At 44.2% G+C, this 27,308-nt stretch overlaps 1 protein-coding gene across 1 annotated transcript in view; it reads left to right on the top strand.

Moving 5' to 3' along the window:
* The window catches only part of cryl1 (crystallin, lambda 1), a 34,111-nt gene extending 6,882 nt beyond the window's left edge, over positions 1-27,229 (top strand). Inside the window, exons 4-8 of the mRNA XM_055878154.1 lie at positions 9,510-9,671; positions 10,988-11,182; positions 15,197-15,305; positions 25,089-25,195; positions 26,749-27,229. Coding sequence (XP_055734129.1) covers positions 9,510-9,671; positions 10,988-11,182; positions 15,197-15,305; positions 25,089-25,195; positions 26,749-26,847 — 672 coding nt within the window. The 3' untranslated portion in view covers positions 26,848-27,229. The remainder of the gene's footprint in view (positions 1-9,509; positions 9,672-10,987; positions 11,183-15,196; positions 15,306-25,088; positions 25,196-26,748) is intronic.
* Positions 27,230-27,308: the final 79 nt, after the last annotated feature.

The raw sequence follows: 27,308 nt of genomic DNA, 5'->3' as shown, positions 1-27,308 counted from the left end.
AATGCTGTTTTCAGATTATTGAATATTGTGTTTTGCCGTAAACCTTTTTGAAATCTGACACAGCGGTTGCATTAAGAACAAGTGTATCTTTAATTCTATGTAAAATATGTATCTTTCATCAAAGTTTATGATGAGTATATATGTTATTTGACTCTTTGGCTCTCTGCAATTTCTCCAAATATTTTGGAGGCATTTCTGAACATGGCGCCAATGTAAACTGAGGTTTTTGGATATAAATTGTGTAACATGAAGTCCTATGAGTATCATCTGATGAAGTTAGTGATTCATTTTATCTCTATTTCTGCTTTTTGTGACTCCTGTCTTTGGCTGGAAAAATGACTGTGTTTGTCTGTGATTTTGCGGTGATCTAACATAATTGTTTGTGGTGCTTTTGCTGAAAAGCCTATTTGAAATCGGACGCTTTGGTGGGATTAACAACAAGATTACCTTTAAAATGGTATAAGATACATGTATGTTTGAGGAATTTTAATTATGAGATTTCTGGTGTTTGAATTTGGCGCCCTGCACTTTCACTGGCTGTTGTCATATCGATCCCATTAACGGGTTTGCAGCCATAAGAAGTTTTAATATTTGCCCAGTCGGTAATTTGGCCATGACTACTACAAGTTCAGATAGCTGTCTAGACTAACTAGACTAATTTACCAATCTAAAACATTTTCACTTACATGGGCTAATTGAGTGACTGTCACTGAGTGACATATAACAAGAGGAAATCTGCTGATGCACAACCACATTTCGAAATTACACCTTGTGTATTACCTTTCTAACTCTCAGTAGTAAGTTGAGACCCCAATTGAGTTCCCCCAAAAAGTTGATATATATACACTACCGTTCAAAAGTTTGGGGTCACTTAGAAATGTCCTTGTTTTTGAAGGAAAGCGAATATTTTGTCCATTAAAATAACATCAAATTGATCAGAAATACAATATAGACATTGTTAATGTTGTAAATGACTATTGTAGCTGGAAATGGCAGATTGGCAAAACCTTTTGTAATTATGTTAGCACAGCTGAAAACTTGTGCTGATTTAAAGAAGCAGTACAACTGGCCTTCTTTAGACCAGTTGAGTATCTGGAGCATCAGCATTTGTGGGTTCGATTACAGGCTCAAAATGGCCAGACACAAAGACCTTTCTTCTGAAAGTCATCAGTCTATTCCTGTTCTGAAAAATGAAGGCTATTCCATGTGAGAAATTGCCAAGAAACTGAAGATCTCATACCACACTGTGTACTACTCCCTTCACAGAACAGCGCAAACTGTCTCTAACCAGAATAGAAAGAGGAGTGGGAGGCCCTGGTGCACAACTGAGCAAGTGGACAAGTACATTGGAGTGTCTAGTTTGAGACACTCCCAAGTCCTCAACTGGCAGCTTCATTAAATAGTACCCGCAAAACACCAGTTTCAACGTCAACAGTGAAGAGGCGACTCCGGGATGCTGGCCTTCTAGGCAGAGTTGCAAAGAAAAAGCCACATCTCAGACTAGCCAATAAAAATAAATTATTAATATGGGCAAAAGAACACAGACACTGGACAAAGGAAGATTGGAAAAAAGTGTTATGAACAGACAAATCTAAGTTTGAGGTGTTCGGATCACAAAGAAGATGATGGAGTGACGCCATCTGTCAATCATGGTGGAGGCATTGTGATGGTCTGGGGGTGCTTTGGTGGTGGGAGATTTGTACAGGGTAAAAGGGATATTGAAGAAGGACGGCTATTACTCCATTTTGCAACGCCATGCCATACCCTGTGGATGGCGCTTAATTGGAGCCAATTTCCACCTACAACAAGATAATGACCCAAAGCACAGCTCCAAACTATGCAAGAACTATTTAGGGAAGAAGCAGTCAGCTGGTATTCTGTCTATAATGGAGTGGCCAGCACAGTCACCGGATCACAACCCTATTGAGCTGTTGTGGGAGAAGCTTGACCGTATGGTACGTAAGAAGTGCCATCAAGCCAATCCAACTTGTAGGAAGTGCTTCAGGAAGCATGGGGTGAAATCTCTTCAGATTACCTCAACAAATTGACAACTACAATGCCAAAGGTCTACAAGGCTGTAATTGCTGCAAATGGAGGATGCTTTGACGAAAGCAAAGTTTGAAGGACACAATTGTTTCAATTAAAAATCATTATTTATAACCTTGTCAACATCTCGACTATATTTCCTATTCATTTTGCAACTCATTTCATGTATGTTTTCATGGTAAACAAGGACATTTCTAAGTGACCCCAAACTTTTGAACGGTAGTGTGTTATTTTTCTTAATTCAAAAACATTACAGAGGCCCTGAGGGTGCGTCTCAATAGTCTAGAACAAAAGCCAGGTTTGCCAGATTTGCCCATCCCCTCCCAAGAAAGGTTGGCTTTCCTGTAATGGAAGGTGTAGGAGGATGTCAATAGGAGACAATAGGAGAAGCCACATGACAGTTGAATTCCTTACAGTGTGGTTAACCATCTCATCACTCATCTGGTCTTAGTCCCGCTTTACACACGCTCACAAACACACCACGTGAGCCAGGAAGTGTGGTCTTTTAGCCAAAGACAGGAGTCACATTCCATCCGACACACCAGTATAGACAACACTGTCTCTCTTTGAGGGGAAGGAATGCCTGCTCAGTGGGCACATGGGAGATAGGTATATGGTATTACACAGGTTTAATCATTACAGTGTATCGATTGAAATCATCAAGTAATACTGTGGCGGAGAACAAAAGAAGGGGTTTTAGAGAGTTACAGGGAAATGCTGCTGGGAAATATTCAGAGTATCTTTTCCTGGTTCAGATACGTTTCCTCACTGACTGCAGTTCACTCAGTGTTTCCCTAGTTTTGTTTTTGGAAACACTGTCAAATCAAATGTTTTTGTCACATGCTTCGTAAAGAACAGGTGTAGTTAAACAATGAAATGCTTACTTACGGACCCTTCCCAATAATGCAGAGAATTTTTTTTGATAAATAGAAAAATAATAAGACAAGAAATAAATACACAGTGAGGAATAAATACACAATGAGTAATGATAACTTGGCTATATACACGGGGTACCAGTACTGAGTTGATGTGCAGGGGTATGAAGTAATTCAGGTAGATATGTACATATAGGTAGGGAGGAAGTGACTAGGCAAGAGAACAGATAATAAACATTAGCAGCAGCTTATGTGATGAGTCAAAAGTGTTGGTGTAGCCTCCCGGGTGGGGCAGTGGTCTACGGCACTGCATCGCAGTGCTAGCTGCACCACCAGAGTCTCTGGGTTCGCGCCCAGGCTCTGTCGTAGCCGGCCGCAACCGGGAGGTCCGTGGGGCGACACACAATTGGCATAGCGTCGTCCGGGTTAGGGAGGGTTTGGCCGGTAGGGATATCCTTTTCTCATCGCGCTCCAGCAACTCCTGTGGCAGGCCGGGCGCAGTACGCGCTAACCAAGGGGGCCAGGTAGACGGTGTTTCCTCCGACACATTGGTGCGGCTGGCTTCCGGGTTGTAGGCGCGCTGTGTTAAGAAGCAGTGCGGCTTGGTTGGGTTGTGCTTCGGAGGACGCATGGCTTTCGACCTTCGTCTCTCCCGAGCCCGTACGGGAGTTGTAGCGATGAGACAAGATAGTAATTACTAGCGATTGGATACCACACAAATTGGGGAGAAAATGAGATTACATTTTTTATTTTTTATTTTTTTTAAGTGTTGGTGTAAAAGGGTCAATGCAGATAGTTAAATAGTAAAGCAATAGCTACCCGGACTAACTATTTATCAGTCTTATGGCTTGGGGATAGATGCTGTTCAGGGTTCTGTTGATTCCAGACTTGGTACACCGGTACCGCTTGCCGTTCGGTGGCAGACAGAACACTCTATGACTTGAGTCTTTGACTATTTTTAGGGCTTTCCTCTGACACTGCCTGGTATAGAGGGCCTGGATGGCAGGGAGCTTGGCCCCAGTGATGCACTCGGCCGTACACACTACCCTCTGTAACGCCTTGCGGTCGGATGCCAAGCAGTTGCCATACCAAGGGGTGATGCAGCCAGTCAAGATGCTCTCAAAGGTGCAGCTATAGAACTTTTTGAGGATCAGAGGGGCCCATTCCGAATCTTTTCAGTCTCCTGAGTGGGAAGAGGTGTTGTCGTGCCTTCTTCACAACTGTGTTGGTGTGTATAAACCGTGATAATTCCTTAGAGATGAGGACACAGTGGAACTAGAAGCTCTCGACCTGCTCCTCTACAGCCCCGTCGATGTGGATCGTGCCGTGCTCGACTCGATGTCCTGTAATCTACAACCAGCTCCTTTGTCTTGTTGAGGGAGTGGTTGTTGCCCTAGTACCACACTGCCAGGTCACTGACCACCTCCCTACAGGCTGTCTCATTGTCATCGGTGATCAGGCCAACCTCTGTCGTGTTGTCAGCAAACTTAATGATGGTATTGGAGTCGCGCTTGGCCATGCAGTCATGGTTGAACAAGGACTACAGGAGTGGACTAAGCACGCACCCCTGAGAGGCCCCTGTGTTGAGGGTCAGCGTGACGAATGTGGTGTTGCCTACCCTCAGCACAAGTCCAGGATCCAATTCCAAAGGGAGGGGTTAAGTCGCAGGGTACTGAGCATAGTGATGAGCGTGAAGGGCACAATGGTGTTGAATGCTGAGCTATAGTCAATGAACAGCATTCTCACGTAGGTGTTCCTCTTGCTCAGGTGGGAGAGGGCAGTGTGGAGTGCAATATCAATTGCGTCATCTGTGGATCTGTTGGAGTGGGTCCAGGGTATCTGGGATGATGGTGTTGATGTGAGCTATGACCAGCCTTTCAAAGCATTTCAAGGCTACAGGGTGATAGTCTTTTTTTCCCTTTTTTTTCTTGTACATTTTTTATTTAACCAGGTAAGCTAGTTGAGAATAAGTTCTCATTTACAACTGCGACCTGGCCAAGATAAAGCAAAGCAGTGCGACACAAACAACAACACAGAGTTACACATGGAATAAACAAGCGTACAGTCAATAACACAATAGAGAAAAAAACAGTCTATATACAGTGTGTGCAAATGGCGTGAGGAGGTAAGGAAATAAATAGGCTGTAGTAGCGAAGTAATTACAATTTAGCAAATTAACACTGGAGTCATAGATGAGCAGATGATGATGTGCAAGTAGAAATACTGGTGTGCAAAAGAGCAGAAAAGTAAATAAAAACAAAATGAGGTAGGTAGATTGGGTGGGCTATTTACAGATGGGCTATGTACAGCTGCAGCTATCGGTTAGCTGCTCAGATAGCGTATGTTTAAAGTTAGTGAGGGAAATATAAGTCTCCAGCTTCAGCTTTTTGCAATTCGTTCCAGTCATTGGCAGCAGAGAACTGGAAGGAAAGGCGGTCTCAAAGGAGGTTTTGGCTTTGGGGATGACCAGTGAGATACACCTGCTGGAAAGCGTGCTACGGGTGGGTGTTATTGTGACCAGTGAGCTGAGATAAGGCGGAGCTTTACCTAGCAAAGACTTATAGATGACCTGGAGCCAGTGGGTCTGGCGACGAATATGTAGGGAGGGCCAGCCGACTAGAGCATACAGGTCGCAGTGGTGGGTAGTATATGGGGCTTTGGTGACAAAACGGATGGCACTATGATAGACTGCATCCATTTTGCTGAGTAGAGTATTGGAAGCTATATTGTAAATGACATCGCCAAAGTCACGGATCGGTAGGATAGTCAGATTTACGAGGGTATGTTTGGTGGTGTGTGTGAAGGAGGCTTTCTTGCGAAATAGGAAGCCGATTCTAGATGTAATTTTGGATTGGAGATGTTTAATATGAGTCTGGAAGGAGAGTTTAGTCTAGCCAGACACCTAGGTATTTGTAGTTGTCCACATATTCTAAGTCAGAACCGTCCAGAGTAGTGATGGTAGGTGGGTGCGGGCAGCGAATGGTTGAAAAGCATGCATTTAGTTTTACTAGCGTTTAAGAGCAGTTGAAGGCCACGGAAGGAGAGTTGTATGACAATTGAAGCTCATTTGGAGGTTAGTTAACACCGTGTCCAAAGAAGGGCCGGAAGTATACAGAATGGTGTCGTCTGCGTAGAGGTGGATCAGGGAATCACCAGCAGCAAGAGCGACATCGTTGATATATACAGAGAAAAGAGTCGGCCCGAGAATTGAACCCTGTGGTACCCCCATAGAGACTGCCAGAGGTCCGGACAACAGGCCCTCCGATTTGACACACTGATCTCTGTCTGAGAAGTAGTTGGTGAACCAGGCGAGGCAGTCATTTGAGAAACCAAGGCTGTTGAGTCTGCCGATAAGAATACGGTGATTGACAGAGTCAAATGCCTTGGCCAGATCGATGAAGACGGCTGCACAGTACTGTCTTTTATCAATGGCGGTTATGATATCGTTTAGTACCTTGAGCGTGGCTGAGGTGCATTCGTGACCAGCTCGGAAAACGGATTGCACAGCGGAGAAGGTACGGTGGGATTCGAAATGGTCAGTGATCTGTTTATTACCTTGGCTTTCAAAGACTTTAGAAAGGCAGGGCAGGATGGATATAGGTCTATAACATTTTGGGTCTAGAGTGTCACCCCCTTTTGAAGAGGGGGATGACCGCGGCAGCTTTCCAAACTTTAGGGATCTCGGATTATACAAAAGAGGTTGAACAGACTGGTAATAGGGGTAGCAACAATGGCGGTGGATAATTTTAGAAAGAGAGGGTACAGATTGTCTAACCCAGCTGATTTGTACGGGTCCAGGTTTTGCAGCTCTTTCAGAACATCTGCTATCTGGATTTGGCTGAAGGAGAAGCTGGGGAGGCTTGGGCAAGTAGCTGCGGGGGGTGTGGAGCTGTTGGCCGGGGTTGGGGTAGCCAGGTAGAAAGCATGGCCAGCCGTAGAAATTCTCAATTATCGTGGATTTATCGGTGGAAAAGCATGCATTTAGACAGGTTACCTTTGCGTTCTTGGGCACAGGGACTATGGTGGTCTGCTTGAAACATGTAGGTATTACAGACTAGGTCAGGGAGAGGTTGAAAGTGTCAGTGAAGAGTACGCGTCCTGTTAATCCGTCACGGACTTGTGAATGTTAAAAACTTCTTATGGCTGCAATCCCGGTAACGGAATGATATGATAACAGCCAGTGAAAGTGCAGGGCGCCAAATTCAAAACAACAGAAATCTCATAATTAAAATTCCTCAGACATACATGTTTCTTATACCATTTTAAAGGTAATCTTGTTGTTAATCCCACCAAGTGTCCGATTTCAAATATGCTTTTCAGCGAATGCACTACAAACGATTATGTTAGGTCACACCAAACCACAATAAGTACAGCCATTTTTCCAGCGAAAGATAGCAGGCACAAAAAGCAGAAATATAGCTAAAATGAATCACTAACCTTTGATGATCTTCATCAGATGACACTCATAGGACTTTATGTTACACAATACATGCATGTTTTGTTTGATAAAGTTCATATTTATATTTTAAAAAATCTGAGTTTACATTGGCGCGTTACATTCACTAGTTCCAAAAACATCCAGTGATAGTGCATAGCCACATCGTTTCAACAGAAATACTCATCATAAATGTAGATGATAATACAAGTTATATACATGGAATTATAGATATACCTCTTCTTAATGCAACTGCTGTGTCAGATTTTTTTTTTTACTTACGGAAAATGCAAACCATGCAATAATCTGAGACGGAGCTCAGAACAAGAGTCAAAGTAGCCGCCATGTTGGAGTCAACAGAAACCAGAAATTACATGATAAATATTACCTTTTGATCTTCATCAGAATGCACTCCCAGGAATCCCAGGTCCACAATAAATGCTTGATTTGTTCGATAATGTCCGTTATTTATGTCCAATTAGCTACTTTGGTTAGCGCCTTTGGTAAACAATTCCAAAGTCACAAAGCGCGTTCACTAAAACGTGACAATGTCCAAAAGTTCCGTAACGGTCAGTAGAAACATGTCAAACGATGTATTGAATCAATCTTTAGAATGTTGTTCAAATAAATCTTGAATAACGTTCCAACCGGAGAATTACATTGACTTCAGATGAGCGATGGAACGGAGCTGCCTCATGTGAACGCCGTGGTCAAATAATGTTCACCTCATGGCAGTGGTGACTCATTCCTGTCTCCTTCGGCCCCCCTTAACAGTAGAGTGATCAGACATAGTTCTACAGATTGTTGACATCTAGTGGAAGCCGTAGGAAGTGAATACTCATTCATATCTCGCTGTGATTTCAATGGGATCTTGGTTGAAACTCGACCAATGGTCGTCTCAGAATTTCCACTTCCTGTTTGGATTTTTTCTCGGGTTTTTGCCTGCCATATGAGTTCTGTTATACTCACAGACATAATTCAAACAGTTTTAGAAACTTCAGAGTGTTTTCTATCCAATACTAATAATATGCATATATTAGTAACTGGGACTGAGGAGCAGACCGTTTACTTTGGGCACCTTTCATCCAAGCTACTCAATACTTCCCCTGCAGCCATAAGAAGTTAACCTGTATAAAGGTCTTACTCACATCGGTTACGGAGAGTGAGATCACACTGTCGTCCGGAACAGTTGGTGCTCTTATGCGTCATTCTTTCATTTATGCTAACCTCATTCTGAATCAATAGGCTTTATAATTGTTTTCCCACTTAAGACTTATGATTTATATGCAGAATATCTTCTCCTTTTAGGCAAAATGTGTCCCGCCTCAGTTGGTAATTGTTGATTTTTGTCTCTTTATGTGAGCGAGCGTCACAAGTTTAATCTGGTGACGTGCAACTTTGTCATGAAGTTATTATTTATTCTACTGTTAAAGACATAGTAACCATTGCAAGGGTGACTGACAGACACACCTTACCGCCACCTTACATTATTGACCCACAACACATCCCTGCAGCCAATGTCCCCTCAAATATTTTTCCGCAATGAGCAAATTTCAGGTCTGCAGAGCACAAACTTGAATGTTGTGAAAATAAATTCTGTGCAACTTCCAGCATGCGTTTGCTGTGAACACTGAGGCTGTAGCTGCTTTAAGTTACAGTTTCAAGAAGTGGTCAAGTAGGCTACTGTGCCTACTTGATCATCATGTAGGCCTACCAGATGTTTGAAGGTTTTGTTTGAAGGTTTTCAAAGGAAAACAATATTCGCTTTCAGTCTTAAGAAATAGGCAGACTTATAGGAAGATGTCATGACATGTCTTATAACTATGTGTTCAAGACATGAAATCTCATATCATGTGCCATAGTGTAGTTAACGACAGAACCATATAGCTGGGAAAGTAGTTTTCCCCTTTTTTCATTTACCCAAATAAAAATGGTGTGAAATAGAACAATACAATTTTCCCAGCAGAAAATGTTTCATTTTAAAGTACACCATGTTTGTTCTCATCAGTCTTTACATTGTATTTCTGTATGTCCTAATATTTTTAAATAATTTTGCACTGAATGTCCCTGTTCCCACTGCGATGACCTTAAATATGTTAAATGTATTAACTTTCCTGTCACATTTTCTCTGCTAAACAAACGTCTGTGTACAGGAGTGTGTGTTTGAGGAGATCGAGGCCAAGCGGAGTGTCTTCCAGGCGGTGGAGAGTCGTGTGGGAGAGGGGGTGATCTTCAGTAGCTCCACCTCCTGCCTGTTGCCTAGCAACATCTTCTCCCAGGTCCAGAACCAGAAGCGCTGCATCATATCTCACCCGGTCAGTACTGCGCTACCACAAACACCAAGGCTGTGTCCAATATGGCACCCTATACAGGGCACTACTTTTGGCCAAAACCCTGCACAGCATAGGGAACAGGATGCCATTTCAGATTTGCACAAGCTCTCTTTCTCCCTGCCCGAGCCAGAACTTTTTATATTTGCACAAGCTCTCTTTCTCCCTGCCCGAGCCAGAACTTTTTATATTTGCACAAGCTCTCTTTCTCCCTGCCCGAGCCAGAACTTTTTATATTTGCACAAGCTCTCTTTCTCCCTGCCCGAGCCAGAACTGTTTATATTTGCACAAGCTCTCTTTCTCCCTGCCCGAGCCAGAACTTTTTGTATTTGCACAAGGGAATGACCCATCCATTCCAGTTGTGGCATTTGTAACCTTCATGTTCTAACCCTTCTGTTGCAACACTACATTTTATTGCACTCCAGTCCTTGTCTAGTCTTCCCCCAGTCTCCTAACAACTGGCTAAACACAGAAATTCCACCCTTATCATCACCTTGACGCTGAAACACAAACACGTGCAGTCCTTCTATGGCCGGAGAGAGACGAGTTCACCTTTACCTGGGAAAGTGCGCGTATGTGCATGTGTATGGTGAATGTTTAGCCTAATCCCCCAATGGTTTTACCTCAGTGCCACTCCTATCAGAGAGGCCTTCACAGAGGACAATGTGAGATAATCCCTGCTCATCGATAGCCCCTGTGTGTATAATGGCTTACAGAGTAATGCGGTCCAACACATTAGCTTCCTCCCCCTTGTCTCTTCTCCCTCATCTGCACTGATTTGAGGAAGCTGTACTAGTCTATGTCCACATATTTTTTTATACATTTTTAATCATTTCAAATAAAGAAAATAGCAGGGTTCTCCAACTGGTGGACTGCGAGCCGAATTTGGCATGGCGGGTGGATTTATTTGCCCCCCCCCCCCAAGTTTTCTGCGCAAAAACAAACATTTTATTATTTATTTTTATTGTTGGACATAAGAGACTGTAAAAATGCTCCAAGAAAATCAGCTCCAAGTGATTTTAATTTAAGAAATCTGCTCCCAAGTATTCCCACGCATAATAAAGAGACACGTGATCGTATACAAATGTAAGCAAGGTTTGAAATTATTATGTTTTAGTCAAATCTGTTTGGGCATCTTGCAGTTAATTTGCAGTCTACAAATTATTTGTAATAATTATGTTTCGGCCCACAGCTGAATCTAGTTGATGATCCCTGGAATAGAGGAAATTAAGAGATGGTCTATTGATATGGAGACGTTCTCTCTGTTGTTGTTTTGAGCTGACGAGTTTCGCCCCCTACAGGTGAACCCGCCCTACTACGTGCGTCTGGTGGAGCTGGTGCCACACCCAGAGACGTTGGCGGAGGTGATGGACACCACCCATGCCCTGATGACTGCCGTGGGCCAGGCTCCCGTCAGGCTGAAGAAAGAGATTGACGGCTTCGCCCTAAACCGTGTGCAGTACGCCATCATCGCCGAGTCCTGGAGGCTGGTCAAGGTGGGAGGCAGACTGAATACTGTGCAACATACCCTCCTCTCTTATCACTGTATTGGTCTCTTAGGTAGTTTAGAACCAAGGGATTATGTATCATGAGTGGAGGTGGATTTGGCTGATGTTGACACTGGCAGTCCTTGTAGACAAGAGTCCATCAGACCTTGCAACTTTGAACTTTGGATCCTTAATACCGGTAGTTCTGCTGATGGTCGTGTTTAAATAGGAGTGGAGGGGGAAGTGTCTGTCAGCTGCCTTCACGTCTCCATGCTGTCTATCTAAAACTGTAACAATGGGGCTAAATTAACCTCCAGCTCTATATACCACCACACGGATGGAGGATGTGAGCAGATGAATCCTTCCTGGAGACACAGGCACTCAACTTAATTGATTGATTGATTTCATTGGGAGATGTGTTTGAGTTACATGTGCGCATCTCAAGTCGAGATTCGTCCCGATGTGTTTTATATCCTAGTGCTTATTTAAAGAGCTGAACTCTTAGGGCTGGTTTTCAGATCTGAGATTTAGCCTAGTCCTGGACTAAAAACAAGCTCAATGGAGAATATCTATTGAAAGAGATTTTTAGTCCAGGAATAAGCTGAATCACCATCACCGAATCACTCTGGTTTAACAGGCCTACTGTATGGAGAGCCAACAATGTCCGTTTGATTTTCTATCTACAATCCCACCCCGATAGACTATTGAACAGGTCATATCACTGTACCACCCTGATACTGAGGCTAATGCCTTGAATGGTACACCACTGTATTCTGCCCTGCTGCACTGTTCACCCCTTCAGACATGAATTGTCTCAGCCACATGGCAGCAGGGAGGATAATGTGTAAGAAATCCCATCACTCATCCCAGTGTTGACAGAAAAAAGGGCTAATGGCAGCAATCTAGAGCTTACGTCAATCAGTGAGCTCTATTATCTCAGACAGAAGATCAACCACAGTCCCTCTGTCTTTGTCAGCACACAAATATAATGGAGCATTTACAATCCACTGATTACAAAATTTATTTTTTCTGTCTTTTTTGGGGGGGGGGGGGTAGATTTACAATAGACTCCCCACATTCAGCTGCCTGACACAGTACGCCTTGTCTCTGCAGTACAGTTACAGTACACCTGTATCAGATGCTCCCGGACCGGTCTGAACTGGTCTCCCAGACCCATCCAGCCCTCACGGCTAGGGTACTGCTATCATGATAAAAAAACAGTAGCTAACCAGGACAAGAGAAGCACTTACAGCAGGAGCTGCTTTTGCCACAACAGCAGTCTAGGAATCAGCCAAAATATACATTTTTACAAAAACCACAGGTGTTTATGTAACCTTTACACTCAATACAGTTAACGAGGCGTCATGGATTATGTTTATGTCTTGGTATGCAATAGCCTACCAACTTCCTCTCATTTTCACTCAAATGGACTGTGGGTAGAGTGAGCCAAGAGTGAGAAAGCTGTGGAAACTGTCTTAGTAGGTGGGTGTGGGGGCAGTAAGGGGAAGATGTGTCCTTGTGAAAAGCCTGGTCATTGAAGGGACAGAACTAGAGACCATCTCAAGGTGACCAGTCAGTCAGTCAGTCACCCTGCTTGCCTTAATCTCTACTCTGTCAACACAGGCACCGACACCATGAGTGTTTTTCCACTGGCTGGCCTGGGCAGATGATAAGAAAATGAGAGAGCAGAGTGGTTGTGTGTGTGTATGAAGATGTGACGGGTGCCTAGTTTTGGTAAGGCTGTGGTTGAGTTGAGAGTTGCACAGATTGAAGATGAAGCCTTTGAGGGCAGCGATGTCTGCAGGCTTCAGCCATCACCTGGTTCAACAAACTTTCTCCATTCCTGTTAGCCTCCTGTCATCTCCTCGTGGTTATTACAGTAGCGTCTTTGTAAAGTGAAGTATTTATTGATGTGAACCCTAGACTGTATGATGTGAAGATTTTCCATGAGGTGACAGTGTCACTTCCCTATCCTGGTCATCCATATCAGCAGAAAAAGAGCTAAGGTTTCCCAATAATATCATTTCAACATTCTTAAAGGAAGTGAAAGCACAAATCCTTGTATATGTATGTTACAAAAAGCAAAGATCGGAATCACATGGTAAGAAGGAGTGCTGAAGTCACTTTGTCAGGTCACTGTCACTCATTTGGCGACTCAAATTAGCATTGATCTTCATGACCGTTACACACACATTTAGTGTTACATGACCGGACCCCTACCCAAGAGGAGAATTCTTCTACTTCCATGGTCTTCCTTGACCTGAAGCATACAACAACAGGGTTTACATCCCAGTTGAATTCACACAGACAGTCAGAACAGGCCGACCTACTCCACTCAGTTTGGATGTGCATTAGCGTGTTACACTGAAGTTTCTTTAAAGAGTTAAGTGAGCCTTCAGAGTGAAAAATCACAGCTCTCGTGAGCTCAGTCAGTCCACTCAACAAAGCGGTGTGGTCACGCTCCAATGGAAATCCAATGGAGTCTGTTACTGAGAATACCGGTGTGGTTTTTAGTTCAGAGAAACGGTGCAGGGAACTGAGCGTCTTCACCTTGCATCCATTCCCCACGCCATATACATCCCGTCTATGTGTACATATTTACGTCTTTACACTGCCCTGTAGAAACTCAGACGCATGTCTTTATGACATTCCTTACTAAAACAGTGCCAGGCAGTGATTTGTACTTCCTTCTGGTTAAGGCTGGTTACCATGTAGGTGAACCAGATTACCTACTCTGCATTAGGCCTAAGAGCCTGTCCTCTAGCTAGTGATTTATATGGGGTAATGTTTAGTATCCCAGTATTGACTGAACATGAATGGTAGTTAAAGAAGTTGTATGGAACCTTTGTGGAGGAATAGTGCAATACTTAAGCAATACGCCCTGATGAGGTATGGTTAATGGCCAATATACCACGGCTAAAGGGCTGTTCTTAAGCATGATGCAACACGGAGTAAAGCCAGCATCAACTCAGCCTTTACCTAGATACACACACCTCGTGCATGACAATGTACTGTAAGCTCACTGAGTGCGGCTCACTGTGATTTCACAGTTTGGGAATCTGGTCTATCCTGCATGGTTTGTCCTCTCATTTCGTCATAAGCACTCAGACAGAGGAAGTTGGAAACTTGTTATACTGTACTGTTAACACCAGGGGTTGGGCTACCTGGTAACTAATAGGAAATGATATGGCATCTATAGAAATGTACTAGTCACATAGCCTACGTAGAATAATTCTACTTAGGTGGTAACTACCTGGTATCTAGTGGTGCCCTCCCCAAAGAAAAATTCTTAATATGTTATAATTTTATCTTGTAAGTACATAGGCCTACCTGGTCATTGCTGTAAAATTTTCAGAAAGCTGAGTGTTATGGTCTTAATAATGGAGAGTTCAAGTGAAGTGTCACTGATATTAATATTACATAGACAGACACACAGAAGTTGGCCTTTGAGTCCAAGCCAGCGTGGGAAAGCGGAGTGGCTGAGAACGCAGCCGGTACCTCCCGGTGATTACAGCAGAGGAAAGGCCCCTTTTCACAGCTGCCCCCCCCACCTGGACGCCGCCTCGCGATGCCAAGATAACGGGCCCGTTGTTGGCCCGCAGGATGCGAACAAAGACAATCCTGTCCCCGTTCCCCTCTACTCTCGAGATCTGTGTGCAAGCTTTGATTTCCCCCTGGTTAGCCAACAGGTATCTGTTGAGCAGTAATCTGAGTGGAGAACAGCAGGCCCTGTCCCAGGCCTGGCACTGCCCTCACAGCTTCCTCTGTACCCTCCCATTATCCTGGGACACAGAATGGGATGATTGGGGAAACCCAATCTGGTGGGAGTAGCCTTAGTTCTGCTCTGGTGGGATGAAATAAGAAGGGTCTTCTAGTCTACTGCTCCCTCAGCCCTCCTGACAGACAGACAGACAGACCAGTCGTTGGTGGGCAAGTGGGCAGGTAGAGCACTTCTGAGGGGGGGGGGGGGGCGGGTCTTGAGTCTTTTGTTGAATCTGTGTTCATTGCTTCCTCTCGTTTCAGGACGGTGTCATTTCAGTCAAGGACATTGACCTGGTGATGTCAGAGGGGCTAGGAATGCGTTACGCTTTTATTGGTCCCATGGAAACCATGCACCTCAACGCACCTGAAGGTAAGTTTCTCCTTTTGACTTACACAAAGAGAGAACGTCCCCAAAGAATAAATATTTACATACTGTCCTCTTTGTCCTGTGTGATTGTGACATTAACAATGTGCGATGGTCAGATGGTTGTGTGAAGGGCAGAGTGTATGACCAGACCGTGATATTAGGGTTCAAAGAGGTTGCTCTGCCAGACCCTGAACAGCTGATAAAAGGAGGGGGAACCTTGGCTACCATCACGTCTCAGTACCCTTTTACCATATTATTTCACCACCAATCCAAGATGGCGTAGCAGTCAGGCATCTTTGTCTTCGTCTTGTCGTGTCCCGTGTATATCTTTTTTCTTTTCTTTTTAAAAATATTTTTCTTAACTTCAACATACTCTCCTGCAACCTGCTTCACCCAATGTGGTATGGATCTGCTATTTTCTTTACTTTAGAACCGGAACGCTCAACAGAAGCTAGCCAGCTAACTAGCTAGTAGTCAGCTAGCCACTGCTAGCGGTCATCAGCTAACTTTTAGCCCGGACAACTACTGCCAGTCTACACAGTGCGATTCAACCCAGAGCATATCGGACTTCTTCTTCTCCATATCTCCAGACTCCTACCTCAAGCTCTGAACCTTTTCACCTGGATCATTGCAGCTAGCTAGCTGCTATCTGAGTGTTTACTCCTGGCTAACGTTTCTGTCCCGACGCAAGCGCCAATTAGCCTGGAGCTAGCCTATGCTAGGCCCATCTAGCTGAAGAGGTCCATCAGCCAATTTCTTGGGCTACTATACCTATTTTGCCAATTGGCCTGGACCCTTTTACTACACGGAGCCCTTCTGATCCATCACGACTGGTCTGCCGATGTAACCGCTTCGTCGCGATGTCCCTCTAAGGCCCTTCTGCTAGCCCCGGGCCCGCTAACTGTCTGAATCGCCGTGCCTCCAGCTCGCCTAGCTACTCACTGGACCCTATGATCACTCGGCTACGCATGCCTCTCCCTAATGTCAATATGCCTTGTCTATTGCTGTTTTTTATTTCACTGTAGAGCCTCCAGCCCTGCTCAATATGCCTTAGCTAACCCATTTGTGCCACCTCCCACACATGCGGTGACCTCACTTGGTTTAAATGGTGTCTCTAGAGACAATACCTCTCTCATTGCCACTCAATGCCTAGGTTTACCTCCACTGTATTCACATCCTACCATACCTTTTGTCTGTACATTATGCCTTGAATCAATTCTACCGCGCCCAGAAACCTGCTCCTTTTACTCTCTGTTCCGAATGTACTAGACGACCAATTCTTATAGCCGTTAGCCGTACCCTTATCCTACTCTTCCTCTGGTGATGTAGAGGTTAATCCAGGCCCTGCAGTGCCTAGCTCCTCTCCCATTCCCCAGGTGCTTTCATTTGTTGACTTCTGTAACCGTAAAAGCCTTGGTTTCATGCATGTTAACATTAGAAACCTCCTCCCTAAATTTGTTTTATTCACTGCCAACCCGGATGTCCTAGCCGTGTCTGAATCCTGGCTTAGGAAGTCCAACAATAACCCTTACATTTCCATCCCTTACTAACATTTTCCGACAAGATAGAACTGCCAAAGGGGGCGGAGTTGCAATCTACTGCAGAAATAGCCTGCAGAGTTCTGTCTTACTATCCAGGTCTGTGCCCAAACAATTTGAGCTTCTACTTTTAAAAATCCACCTTTCCAGAAACAAGTCTCTCACCGTTGCCGCTTGCTATAGACCACTTTCTACCCCCAGCTGTGCCCTGGACACCATGTGTGAATTGATTGTCCCCCATCTATCTTCAGAGCTCGTGCTGTTAGGTGACCTAAACTGGGACATGCTTCACACCCCGGCCATCCAACAATCTAAATCTCACACAAGTTATCAATGAACCTACCAGGTACAACCCCAAATCCGTAAACACGGGCACGCTCATAAATATCATCCTAACCAACCTGCCCTCCAAATACACCTCTGCTGTCTTCAACCAGGATCTCAGCGATCATTGCCTGCATCCGTAATGGGTCTGCAGTCAAACGACCACCCCTCATCACTGTCAAACGCTCCCTAAAACACTTCAGCACGCAGGCCTTTATAATCGACCTGGCCTGGGTATCCTGGAAGGATATTGACCTCATTCCATCAGTAGAGGATGCCTGGTTATTCTTTAAAAGTGCTTTCCTCACCATCTTAAATAAGCATGCCCATTCATAAAATGTAGAACCAGGAACAGATATAGCCCTTGGTTCACTCCAGACCTGACTGCCCTTGACCAGCACAAAAACATCCTATGGTGTACTGCATTAGCATTGAATAGCCCCCGCGATATGCAACTTTTCAGGGAATTTAGGAACCAATATACACAGGCAGTTAAGAAAGCAACGGCTAGCTTTTTCAAACAGAAATTTGCATCCTGTAGCACAAACTCCAAAAAGTTCTGGGACACTGTAAAGTCCATGGAGAATAAGAGCACCTCCTCCCAGCTGCTTACTGCACTGAGGCTAGGTAACACTGTCACCACGATAAATCCACGATAATTGAGAATTTCAAAAAGCATTTTTCTACAGCTGGCCATGCTTTTTACCTGGCTACCCCTACCCCGGTCAACAGCCCTGCACCCCCCACAGCAACATGCCCAAGCCTCCCCCATTTCTCCTTCACCCAAATCCAGACAGCTGATGTTCTGAAAGAGCGGCAAAATCTGGACCCCTACAAATCAGCCGGCCTGGACAATCTGGACCCTCTTTCTGAAATGATCCGCCAAAATTGTTGCAACCCCTATTACTAGCCTGTTCCAGCCTCTTTCGTATCGTCTGAGATCCCCAAAGATTGGAAAGCTGCCGCGGTCATCCCCCTCAAAGGGGGAGACACTCTAGACCCAAACTGCTACAGACCTATATCTATCCTACCCTGCCTTTCTAAGGTCTTTGAAAGCCAAGTTAACAAACAGATCACCGACCATTTCGAATCCCACCGTACCTTCTCCGAGCTGGTTTCCGAGCTGGTCATGGGTGCACCTCAGCCACGCTCAAGGTCCTAAACAATATCTTAACCGCCATCGATAAGAGACAGTACTGTGCAGCCGTCTTCATAAACCTGGCCAAGGCTTTCGACTCTGTCAATCACCACATTCTTATCGGCAGACTCAACAGCCTTGGTTTCTCAAATGACTGCCTTGCCTGGTTCACCAACTACTTCTCAGACAGAGCTCAGTGTGTCAAATCGGAGGGCATGTTGTCCGGACCTCTGGCAGTCTCTATGGGGGTGCCACAGGGTTCAATTCTTGGGCCGACTCTCTTCTCTGTATACATCAATGATGTCGCTCTTGCTGCTGGTGATTCTCTGATCCACCTTTACGCAGACGACACAATTCTGTATACTTCTGGCCCTTCTTTGGACACTGTGTTAACTAACCTCCAGATGAGCTTCAATGCCATACGACTCTGCTTCTGTGGCCTCCAACTGCTCTTAAATGCAAGTAAAACTAAATGTATGCTCTTTAACCGATCGCTGCCCGCACCTGCCCGCCCGTCCAGCATCGTTACTCTGGACGGTTCTGACTTAGAATATGTGGACAACTACAAATACCTGGGTGTCTGCTTAGACTGTAAACTCTCCTTCCAGACTCACATTAAGCATCTCCAATCTAAAATTAAATCTAGAATCGGCTTCCTATTTTGCAACAAAGCATCCTTCACTCATGCTGCCAAACACACCCTCGTTAAACTGACTATCCTGCCGATCCTTGACTTCGGCGATGTCATGTACAAAATAGCCTCCAACACTCTACTCAGCAAATTGGATGCAGTCTATCACAGTGCCATCCGTTTTGTCACCAAAGCCCCATATACTACCCACCACTGCATTCTGTATGCTCTCGTTGGCTGGCCCTCGCTTCATATTCGTCGCCAAACCCCACTGGCTCCAGGTCATCTATAAGGCGGGGCTTTACCTAGCAAATACTTATCTCAGCTCACTGGTCACTATAGCAGCACCCACCCGTAGCACGCGATCCAGCAGGTATATTTCACTGGTCATCCCCAAAGCCAATTCCTCCTTTGGCTGCCTTTCCTTCCAGTTCTCTGGTGCCAATGACTGGAACGAATTGCAAAAATCACTGAAGCTGGAGACTTATATCTCCCTCACTAACTTTAAGCACCAGCTGTCAGAGCAGCTCACAGATCATTGCACCTGTACATACCCCATCTGTAAATAGCCCAACAAACTACCTCATCCCCATACTGTTATTTTTGTTTTTATTTTTTCTCCTTTGCACCCCGGTATCTCTACTTGCACATTCATCTTCTGCACATCTATCACTCGTGTTTAACTGCTATATTGTAATTATTTCACCACTATGGCCTTTTTTTGCCTTATTTATTGCCTATGGCCTATTTATTGCCTTACCTCCATTATCTTACCTCATTTGCACACACTGTATATAGACTTTGTCTATTGTATTATTGACTGCATGTTTGTTTATTCTTAGTATAACTCTGTGTTGTTGTTTGCGTCGCACCTCTTTGCTTTATCTTGGCCAGGTCGCAGTTGTAAATGAGAACTTGTTCTCAACTAGCCTACCTGGTTAAATAAAGGTGAAATATAAATAAATAAAAATATATTGGGGGATGACGTGGGTGTGTGTTTTACAGAAAGAGTGTGTGGTTGCGCGTGTGTGTGTGTGTGCGCGCACACGCGTGATTCTCTGAGAGTCTGAAACATCAAGTAGATGGAGAATATGAAATGGCATTGTGAACACTAGAAGTTGACCCTGCTCTAGCAGCACCACCGTGCTCAGAGAGAGAGAGAACAGTTTGACAGGACAGAGAGAGAGAACGCGTTTGACAGGACAGAGAGAGAGAGAACAGTTTGACAGGACAGAGAGAGAGAGAGAACAGTTTGACAGAGAGAGAGAGAACAGTTTGACAGAACAGAGAGAGAGAACGCGTTTGACAGAACAGAGAGAGAGAACGCGTTTGACAGAACAGAGAGAGAGAACGCGTTTGACAGAACAGAGAGAGAGAACGCGTTTGACAGAACAGAGAGAGAGAACGCGTTTGACAGAACAGAGAGAGAGAACGCGTTTGACAGAACAGAGAGAGAGAACGCGTTTGACAGAACAGAGAGAGAGAACGCGTTTGACAGAACAGAGAGAGAGAACGCGTTTGACAGAACAGAGAGAGAGAACGCGTTTGACAGAACAGAGAGAGAACGCGTTTGACAGAACAGAGAGAGAACGCGTTTGACAGAACAGAGAGAGAGAACGCGTTTGACAGAACAGAGAGAGAACGCGTTTGACAGAACAGAGAGAGAGAACGCGTTTGACAGAACAGAGAGAGAGAACGCGTTTGACAGAACAGAGAGAGAGAACGCGTTTGACAGAACAGAGAGAGAGAACGCGTTTGACAGAACAGAGAGAGAGAACGCGTTTGACAGAACAGAGAGAGAGAACGCGTTTGACAGAACAGAGAGAGAACGCGTTTGACAGAACAGAGAGAGGACGCGTTTGACAGAACAGAGAGAGGACGCGTTTGACAGAACAGAGAGAGGACGCGTTTGACAGAACAGAGAGAGGACGCGTTTGACAGAACAGAGAGAGGACGCGTTTGACAGAACAGAGAGAGGACGCGTTTGACAGGAGAGAGGACGCGTTGACAGAAGAGAGAGAGAACACATTGAGAACGCGTTGACAGAAGAGACAGAGAACACATTGAGAGAACGCGTTGACAGAAGAGACAGAACACATTGAGAGAACGCGTTGACAGAACAAAGCTGAACAAAGCTTTTGATCAACACAAATGAAGGAACTCCCTCACACCAGTCATCTAAAACCACTGTCACCAGGGGAGAATACATGTTGTACAGTACTCACACATTCTACTTTATTTTTATACCAGTTCTCTGGTGTTAGTCCATGGTCATATTCCCAAGTGGCAAAATAAGAGGCCTTTTAACCACATTCTAACAGTGGTACTTCAGTGAAGCATGTCGTTTCTAAGTTAACTGTGTGTTTTCATATCTCCCTTTGCATGCAATAAACATTCAATAAAAACAACAGTGGCATGTGTTACATTATGTTGCTCAGTTCCTCCAAAGGTCACTCAGGTCCACTCCTGTTATCACTGTAGGTCACCTAGTCCAACCAGTCCAATCAGATAGTAAAACACTCAGGTCCACTCCTGTTATCACTGTAGGTCACCTAGTCCAACCAGTCTAATCAGATAGTAAAACACTCAGGTCCACTCCTGTTATCACTGTAGGTCACCTAGTCCAACCAGTCCAATCAGATAGTAAAACACTCAGGTCCACTCCTGTTATCACTGTAGGTCACCTAGTCCAACCAGTCCAATCAGATAGTAAAACACTCAGGTCCACTCCTGTTATCACTGTAGGTCACTAGTCCAACCAGTCCAATCAGATAGTAAAACACTCAGGTCTACTCCTGTTATCACTGTAGGTCACCTAGTCCAACCAGTCCAATCAGATAGTAAAACACTCAGGTCCACTCCTGTTATCACTGTAGGTCCAGTGGTTCCGAACCAGGTGTACTAGGACCCCTGGGGGTACTTGAGAACACTCATGAGACAATAGGTAAAATGCACATGAGGGGATACTTCAGGGGTACTCTGGGCAGAGCAAAATTCAGTTGTTGGTACAGTAACCCAAAAGGGTTGGGAACCACTGGTCTAGTACAACTAGTCTAATCAGATAGTAAAACACTCAACAGTTCTCTCTGATTGACTATCATTTCCAAACAGAGCACAGAAGAGCCCTTACACCCAGAAAGCTGAGTCATTTGATCAGACAGAAGAGCCCTTACACCCAGAAAGCTGAGTCATTTGATCAGACAGAAGAGCCCTTACACTTATTTTGTTCAGACTATTGAAGCAGACAGTGGTGGAAAAAGTACCCTATTCTCATACTTGAGTAAAAGTATAGATACCTTTTAATAGAAAGTTACTGAAATAAGTCACAAATTAAAATAGTAAAATACTACTTGAGTAAAAGTCTAAATGTGTTTGGTTTTAAATATACTTAAGTATCAAAAGTAAATTGAATTGCTAAAATATACTTAAGTATCAAAGTAAAAGTATAAATAATTTCAAATTCCTTATATTAAGCAAACCAGACGGAACCATTTTCTTGTTTTAAAATGTATGGATTGCCAGGGTCACACTCCAACACTGATATTATTTACAAAAGATGCATGTGTTTAGTGAGACCGTCAGAACATAGGCAGTAGGGATGACCACGTGTTCTCTTGATAAGTGTGTGAATTTCACAGTTTTCCTGTTCTGTTAAGTATTAAAAATGTAACAAATACTTTTGAGTGTCATGGGAAATGTATGGAGTAAAAAGTACAATATTTTCTTTAGGAATATAGTGAAGTAAAAGTTGTCAAAAACATAAATAATAGGGCTCCCGGGTGGCGCAGTGGTCTAGGGCACTGCCAGAGACTCTGGTTCGCGCCCAGGCTCTGTCGCGACCGGGAGGTCCGTGGGGCGACGCACAATTGGCCTAGCGTCGTCCTACCGGTTTGGCCGGTAGGGATATTCTTGTCTCATCGCGCTCTAGCGGCTCCTGTGGCGGGCCGGGCACAGTGCATGCTAACCAGGTCGCCAGGTGCACTGTTTCCTCCGACACATTGGTGCGGCTGGCTTCCGGGTTGGATTAAGAAGCAGTGCGGTTGGGTTGGGTTTCGGAGGACACATGGCTTTCGACCTTCGTCTCTCCCGAGCCCATACGGGAGTTGTAACGATGAGACAAGATAGTAACTACTAACAATTGGATACCACGAAATTGGGGAGAAAAAGGGGGTAAAAATTCAACAACAACAAAAAATATATATATATAAATGATAAAGTACAGATACTACTTAAATATTACTTTAAAGTATTTTTACTTAAGTAGTGGAAGTAGAGGAGAGAAAGAGTCTTTGAAAACAGCCCGTCAGGTGAGGTCTCTCCCTCCAAAAACAAAACTCTGTGAGAGAGCTTAGTTGGACGTAGCTGCCAGTTATCACACTGAAGTGTTAGCTTTAGTCTGTCCCTGTAATGTTCATGTACACATTCAGTGTTCAACTTGGAAGTAAGAAACAAATTAACAAGCTTTTTACACCTAAGAAAGAAGTTGACTAGTTTTAATGCTTAAACCCACTTACTAAATTCATTCAAATACACTGAACAAAAATATAAATGCAACATGTAACGTGTTGGTCCCATGTTTCATGAGCTGAAATAAAAGATCCAAGAAATGTTCAATACCCACAAAAATACTATTTCTCTCATTGTGTGCAGAAATTTGTTCACATCCCTGCGCATTTCTTCTTTGTCAAGATAATCCATCCATCTGACAGGTGTGGCACATCAAGAAACTGATTAAACAGCATGATCATTACACAGGGGCACCTTGTACTGGGGACAATAAGGCCACACTAAAATGTGCAGTTTTGTCACACAACACAATGCCACAGATGTCTCAAGTTTCTAGGGAGCGCGCAATTGGCATGCTGACTGCAGCAATGTCCAACAGAGCTGTTGCCAGATAATTGAATGTTCATTTCTCTACCATAAGCCTGCTTCCAGCATCATTTTAGAGAATTTGGCAGTACGTCCAACCGGCCTCACACCCGCAGACCACGTATAATCATGCCAGCCCAGGACACCACATCCGTCTTCTTCACCTGAGGGATCGTCTGAGACCAGTCACCCGGACAGTTTATGAAACTATGGGTTTGCACACCCAAAGAATTTCTGCACAAATTGTCAGAAACCATATAAGGGAAGATCATCTGCGTGCTTGTCGTCCTCACCAGGGTCTTGACCTGACTGCAGTTCAGCGTCGTAACCAACTTTAGTGGGCAAATGCTCACCTTCGATGGCCACTGGCACATAGGAGAAGTGTGCTCTTCATGGATGAATCCTGGTTTCAACTGTACCGGGCAAATGGCAGACAGCGTATATGGCATTGTGTGGGCAGGCGCGGTTTCAACGTTGTGAACATAGTGCCCCATGGTGGCGGTGGGATTATGGTATGGCCAAGCATTAGCAACAGACAACGAACACGATTGCATTTCATCAATGGCAATTTTAATGCACAGAGATACCGTGATGAGATCCTGAGGCCCATTGTCGTGCCATTCATCAGCCGCCATCACCTCATGTTTCAGCATGATAATGCACGGCCCCATGTCGCAAGGATCTGTACACAATTCCTGAAAATGTCCCAGTTCTTCTATGGCCTGCAGACTTACCAGACATGTCACCCATTGAGCACGTTTGGGATGCTCTGGATCTATATGTACCACAGCTTGTTCCAGTTCTCGCCAATGTCTAGCAACTTCGCACAGCCATTGAAGAGGAGTGGGACAACATTACACAGGCCACAATCAACAGCCTGATCAACTCCATGCAAAGGAGATGTGTCAAGCTGCATGAGGCAAATGGTGGTCATACCAGATACTGACTGGTTTTCTGATCCTACCTTTTTTTTTTGTTATCTGTGACCAAACAGATGCACATTTGTATTCCCAGTCATGTGAAATCCATATATTTATTTAAATTGACTGATTTCCTTATATGAACTGTAACTCAGTAACATCTTTGAAATTGTTGCATGTTGCTTTTTTATATTTTTGTTCAATGTAGAATACAACTAGGCCTAAATGACTGAGTACTTTCATTCTTGGTCATGGTGAGACGATACCAATCTGTTTTGTTACTCTATACTGAACCAAATACAGTAAGATCTGCCTTTGGCCTTAAAGTCTACCCATCCCTCTCTATCCGGTCCACTCCCCCAGGTCTGGAGGAATATCTCCAGCGCTACAGAGAGGGCATGAAGAGGGTTCTGAACGCCTTTGGACCTGTTCCTGAATTCTCTGGGGAGGCAGCCGAGCGCATCAACAAAGTAAGCTTATGTGTTTGTGTGTTGTACTGTTTGTACCAACGCCTCTATATTCTAGGACTAGGTCAAATGTCTTCAGATTTTGCTCATCAAGTACAAGAAGGTATGAAAAACTGGGTTAGTTCAATGAGGGCAATGGAACATTAAGTCCAGCGAGCTCAAGGGCGAGCATTCAAAAGTTTTTGTGTAACCAAGGAAATATTTCTCTAGGATAACACCGAAATGAAATCCTAGCAGTTAAAACTATACTGAACAAAAATATAAATGCAACATTTAAGTGTTGGTCCCATTTTTCATGAGCTGAAATAAAAGATCCCAGAAATGTTCCATAAGCACGAAAAGCTTATTTCTCTCAAAAGTGCACAAATATGTTTACACCCCAGTTAGTAAGCATTTCTCCTTTGCCAAGGTGTATTTATTTATTTATTTATTTATTTATTTATTTGTATTTCAACTTTATTTAACCAGGTAGGCTGGTTGAGAACAAGTTCTCATTTGCAACTGCGACCTGGCCAAGATAAAGCAAAGCAGTTCGACACATACAAAAACACAGAGTTACACATGGAATTAACAAACATACAATCAATAATACAGTAGAAAAATCTATATACAGCATGTGCAAATGAGGTAGGATAAGAGAGGTAAGGCTATAAGTAGGCCATGGTGGCGAAGTAATTACAATATAGCAAATAAGCACTTGAACGGTAGAATGTGCAGAAGATGAATGTGCAAGTAGAGATACTGGGGTGCAAAGGAGCAAGATAAATAAATAAATACAGTATGGGGATGAGGTAGATTGGATGGGCTAATTTACAGATGAGCTATGTACAGGTGCAGTGATCTGTGAGCTGCTCTGACAGCTGGTGCTTAAAGCTAGTGAGGGAGGTAAGAGTCTCCAGCTTTAGTGATTTTTGCAGTTCATTCCAGCCATTGGCAGCAGAGACCTGGAAGGAGAGGCGGCAAAGGAAGAATTGGCTTTGCAGGTGACCAGTGAAAAATACCTGCCGGAGCGCGTGCTACGGGTGGGTGCTGCTATGGTGACCAGTGAGCTGAGATAAGGCGGGGCTTTACCTAGCAGAGACTTGTAGATGACCTGGAGCCAGTGGGTTTGGCGAGTATGAAGCGAGGGCCAGCCAACGAGAGAGTACAGGTCGCAGTGGTGGGTAGTATATGGGGCTTTGGTGACAAAACGGATGGCACTGTGATAGACTGCATCCAATTTGTTGAGTAGAGTATTGGAGGCTATTTTGTAAATGACATCACCGAAGTCGAGGATCGGTAGGATGGTCACTAGGGTATGTTTGGCAGCATGATCGAAGGATGCTTTGTTGCGAAATAGGAAGCCGATTCTAGATTTCATTTTGGATTGGAGATGTATTCCCAGAGGGCCTAAGAATATATTTCAATTGACTGATTTCCTTGTAACTCAGTAAAACCTTTTGAAATTGTTGCATTTTATTTTTGTTCAGTGTACAATTCAGAGAAGAAACAATGCATTCTCTCTACTCATCTTATTTCCCTCTCCCCCCCCTTCTTCTTCTGATGTGTCCCTCCAGGAGATGTGTGAGCTGATCCCAGCTGACCAGCAGCACCTGTCTGCCAGGAGAGAGAGAAGGGACCAGCTTCTCATGGGCCTGGCCAAGCTCAAGAAGTGACCCCAGGACTATCACCACCACTGATGAACAGGGTGGGCTGAGGTCTGGGACTCTGCTGTCCATCCCTCAGCCAAATAGCATGGTGATGAGGATGATCTGATCTCTCAGTAGGGCCTACACTGGGGATGTTACTGAATACTGTAGCCCTGAGTCCTCACACACAATCAATCAACCAATCTGGGATGTTACTGTAGCCCTCACACACAATAAACCAATCTAGGGATTGATTGCCATGCCATCTCAGAAATCTAACCACCACATGTTCTACAGACAAGGAAATTATTGGTTTGGTCATACCACAATGGCTTCTTGAATTATGAATATGAAATGTTAATGTGAAAACCTTATGGGAGATTTTTTTATTAAAATGTTGAGATTGTCATTTTTTCCTTCACAATAACAGAGATGCACAACAAACAGTATTATGTACTATATCTGGTATTTTCCTATGGTCTCTCAAA

Source organism: Salvelinus fontinalis, chromosome 23 (assembly GCF_029448725.1).
Source record: "Salvelinus fontinalis isolate EN_2023a chromosome 23, ASM2944872v1, whole genome shotgun sequence".
Taxonomy (NCBI): Eukaryota; Metazoa; Chordata; class Actinopteri; order Salmoniformes; family Salmonidae; genus Salvelinus; species Salvelinus fontinalis.
Note: the sequence above shows the minus strand (reverse complement) of the source record. Positions and strands in the feature narration are given on the sequence as shown.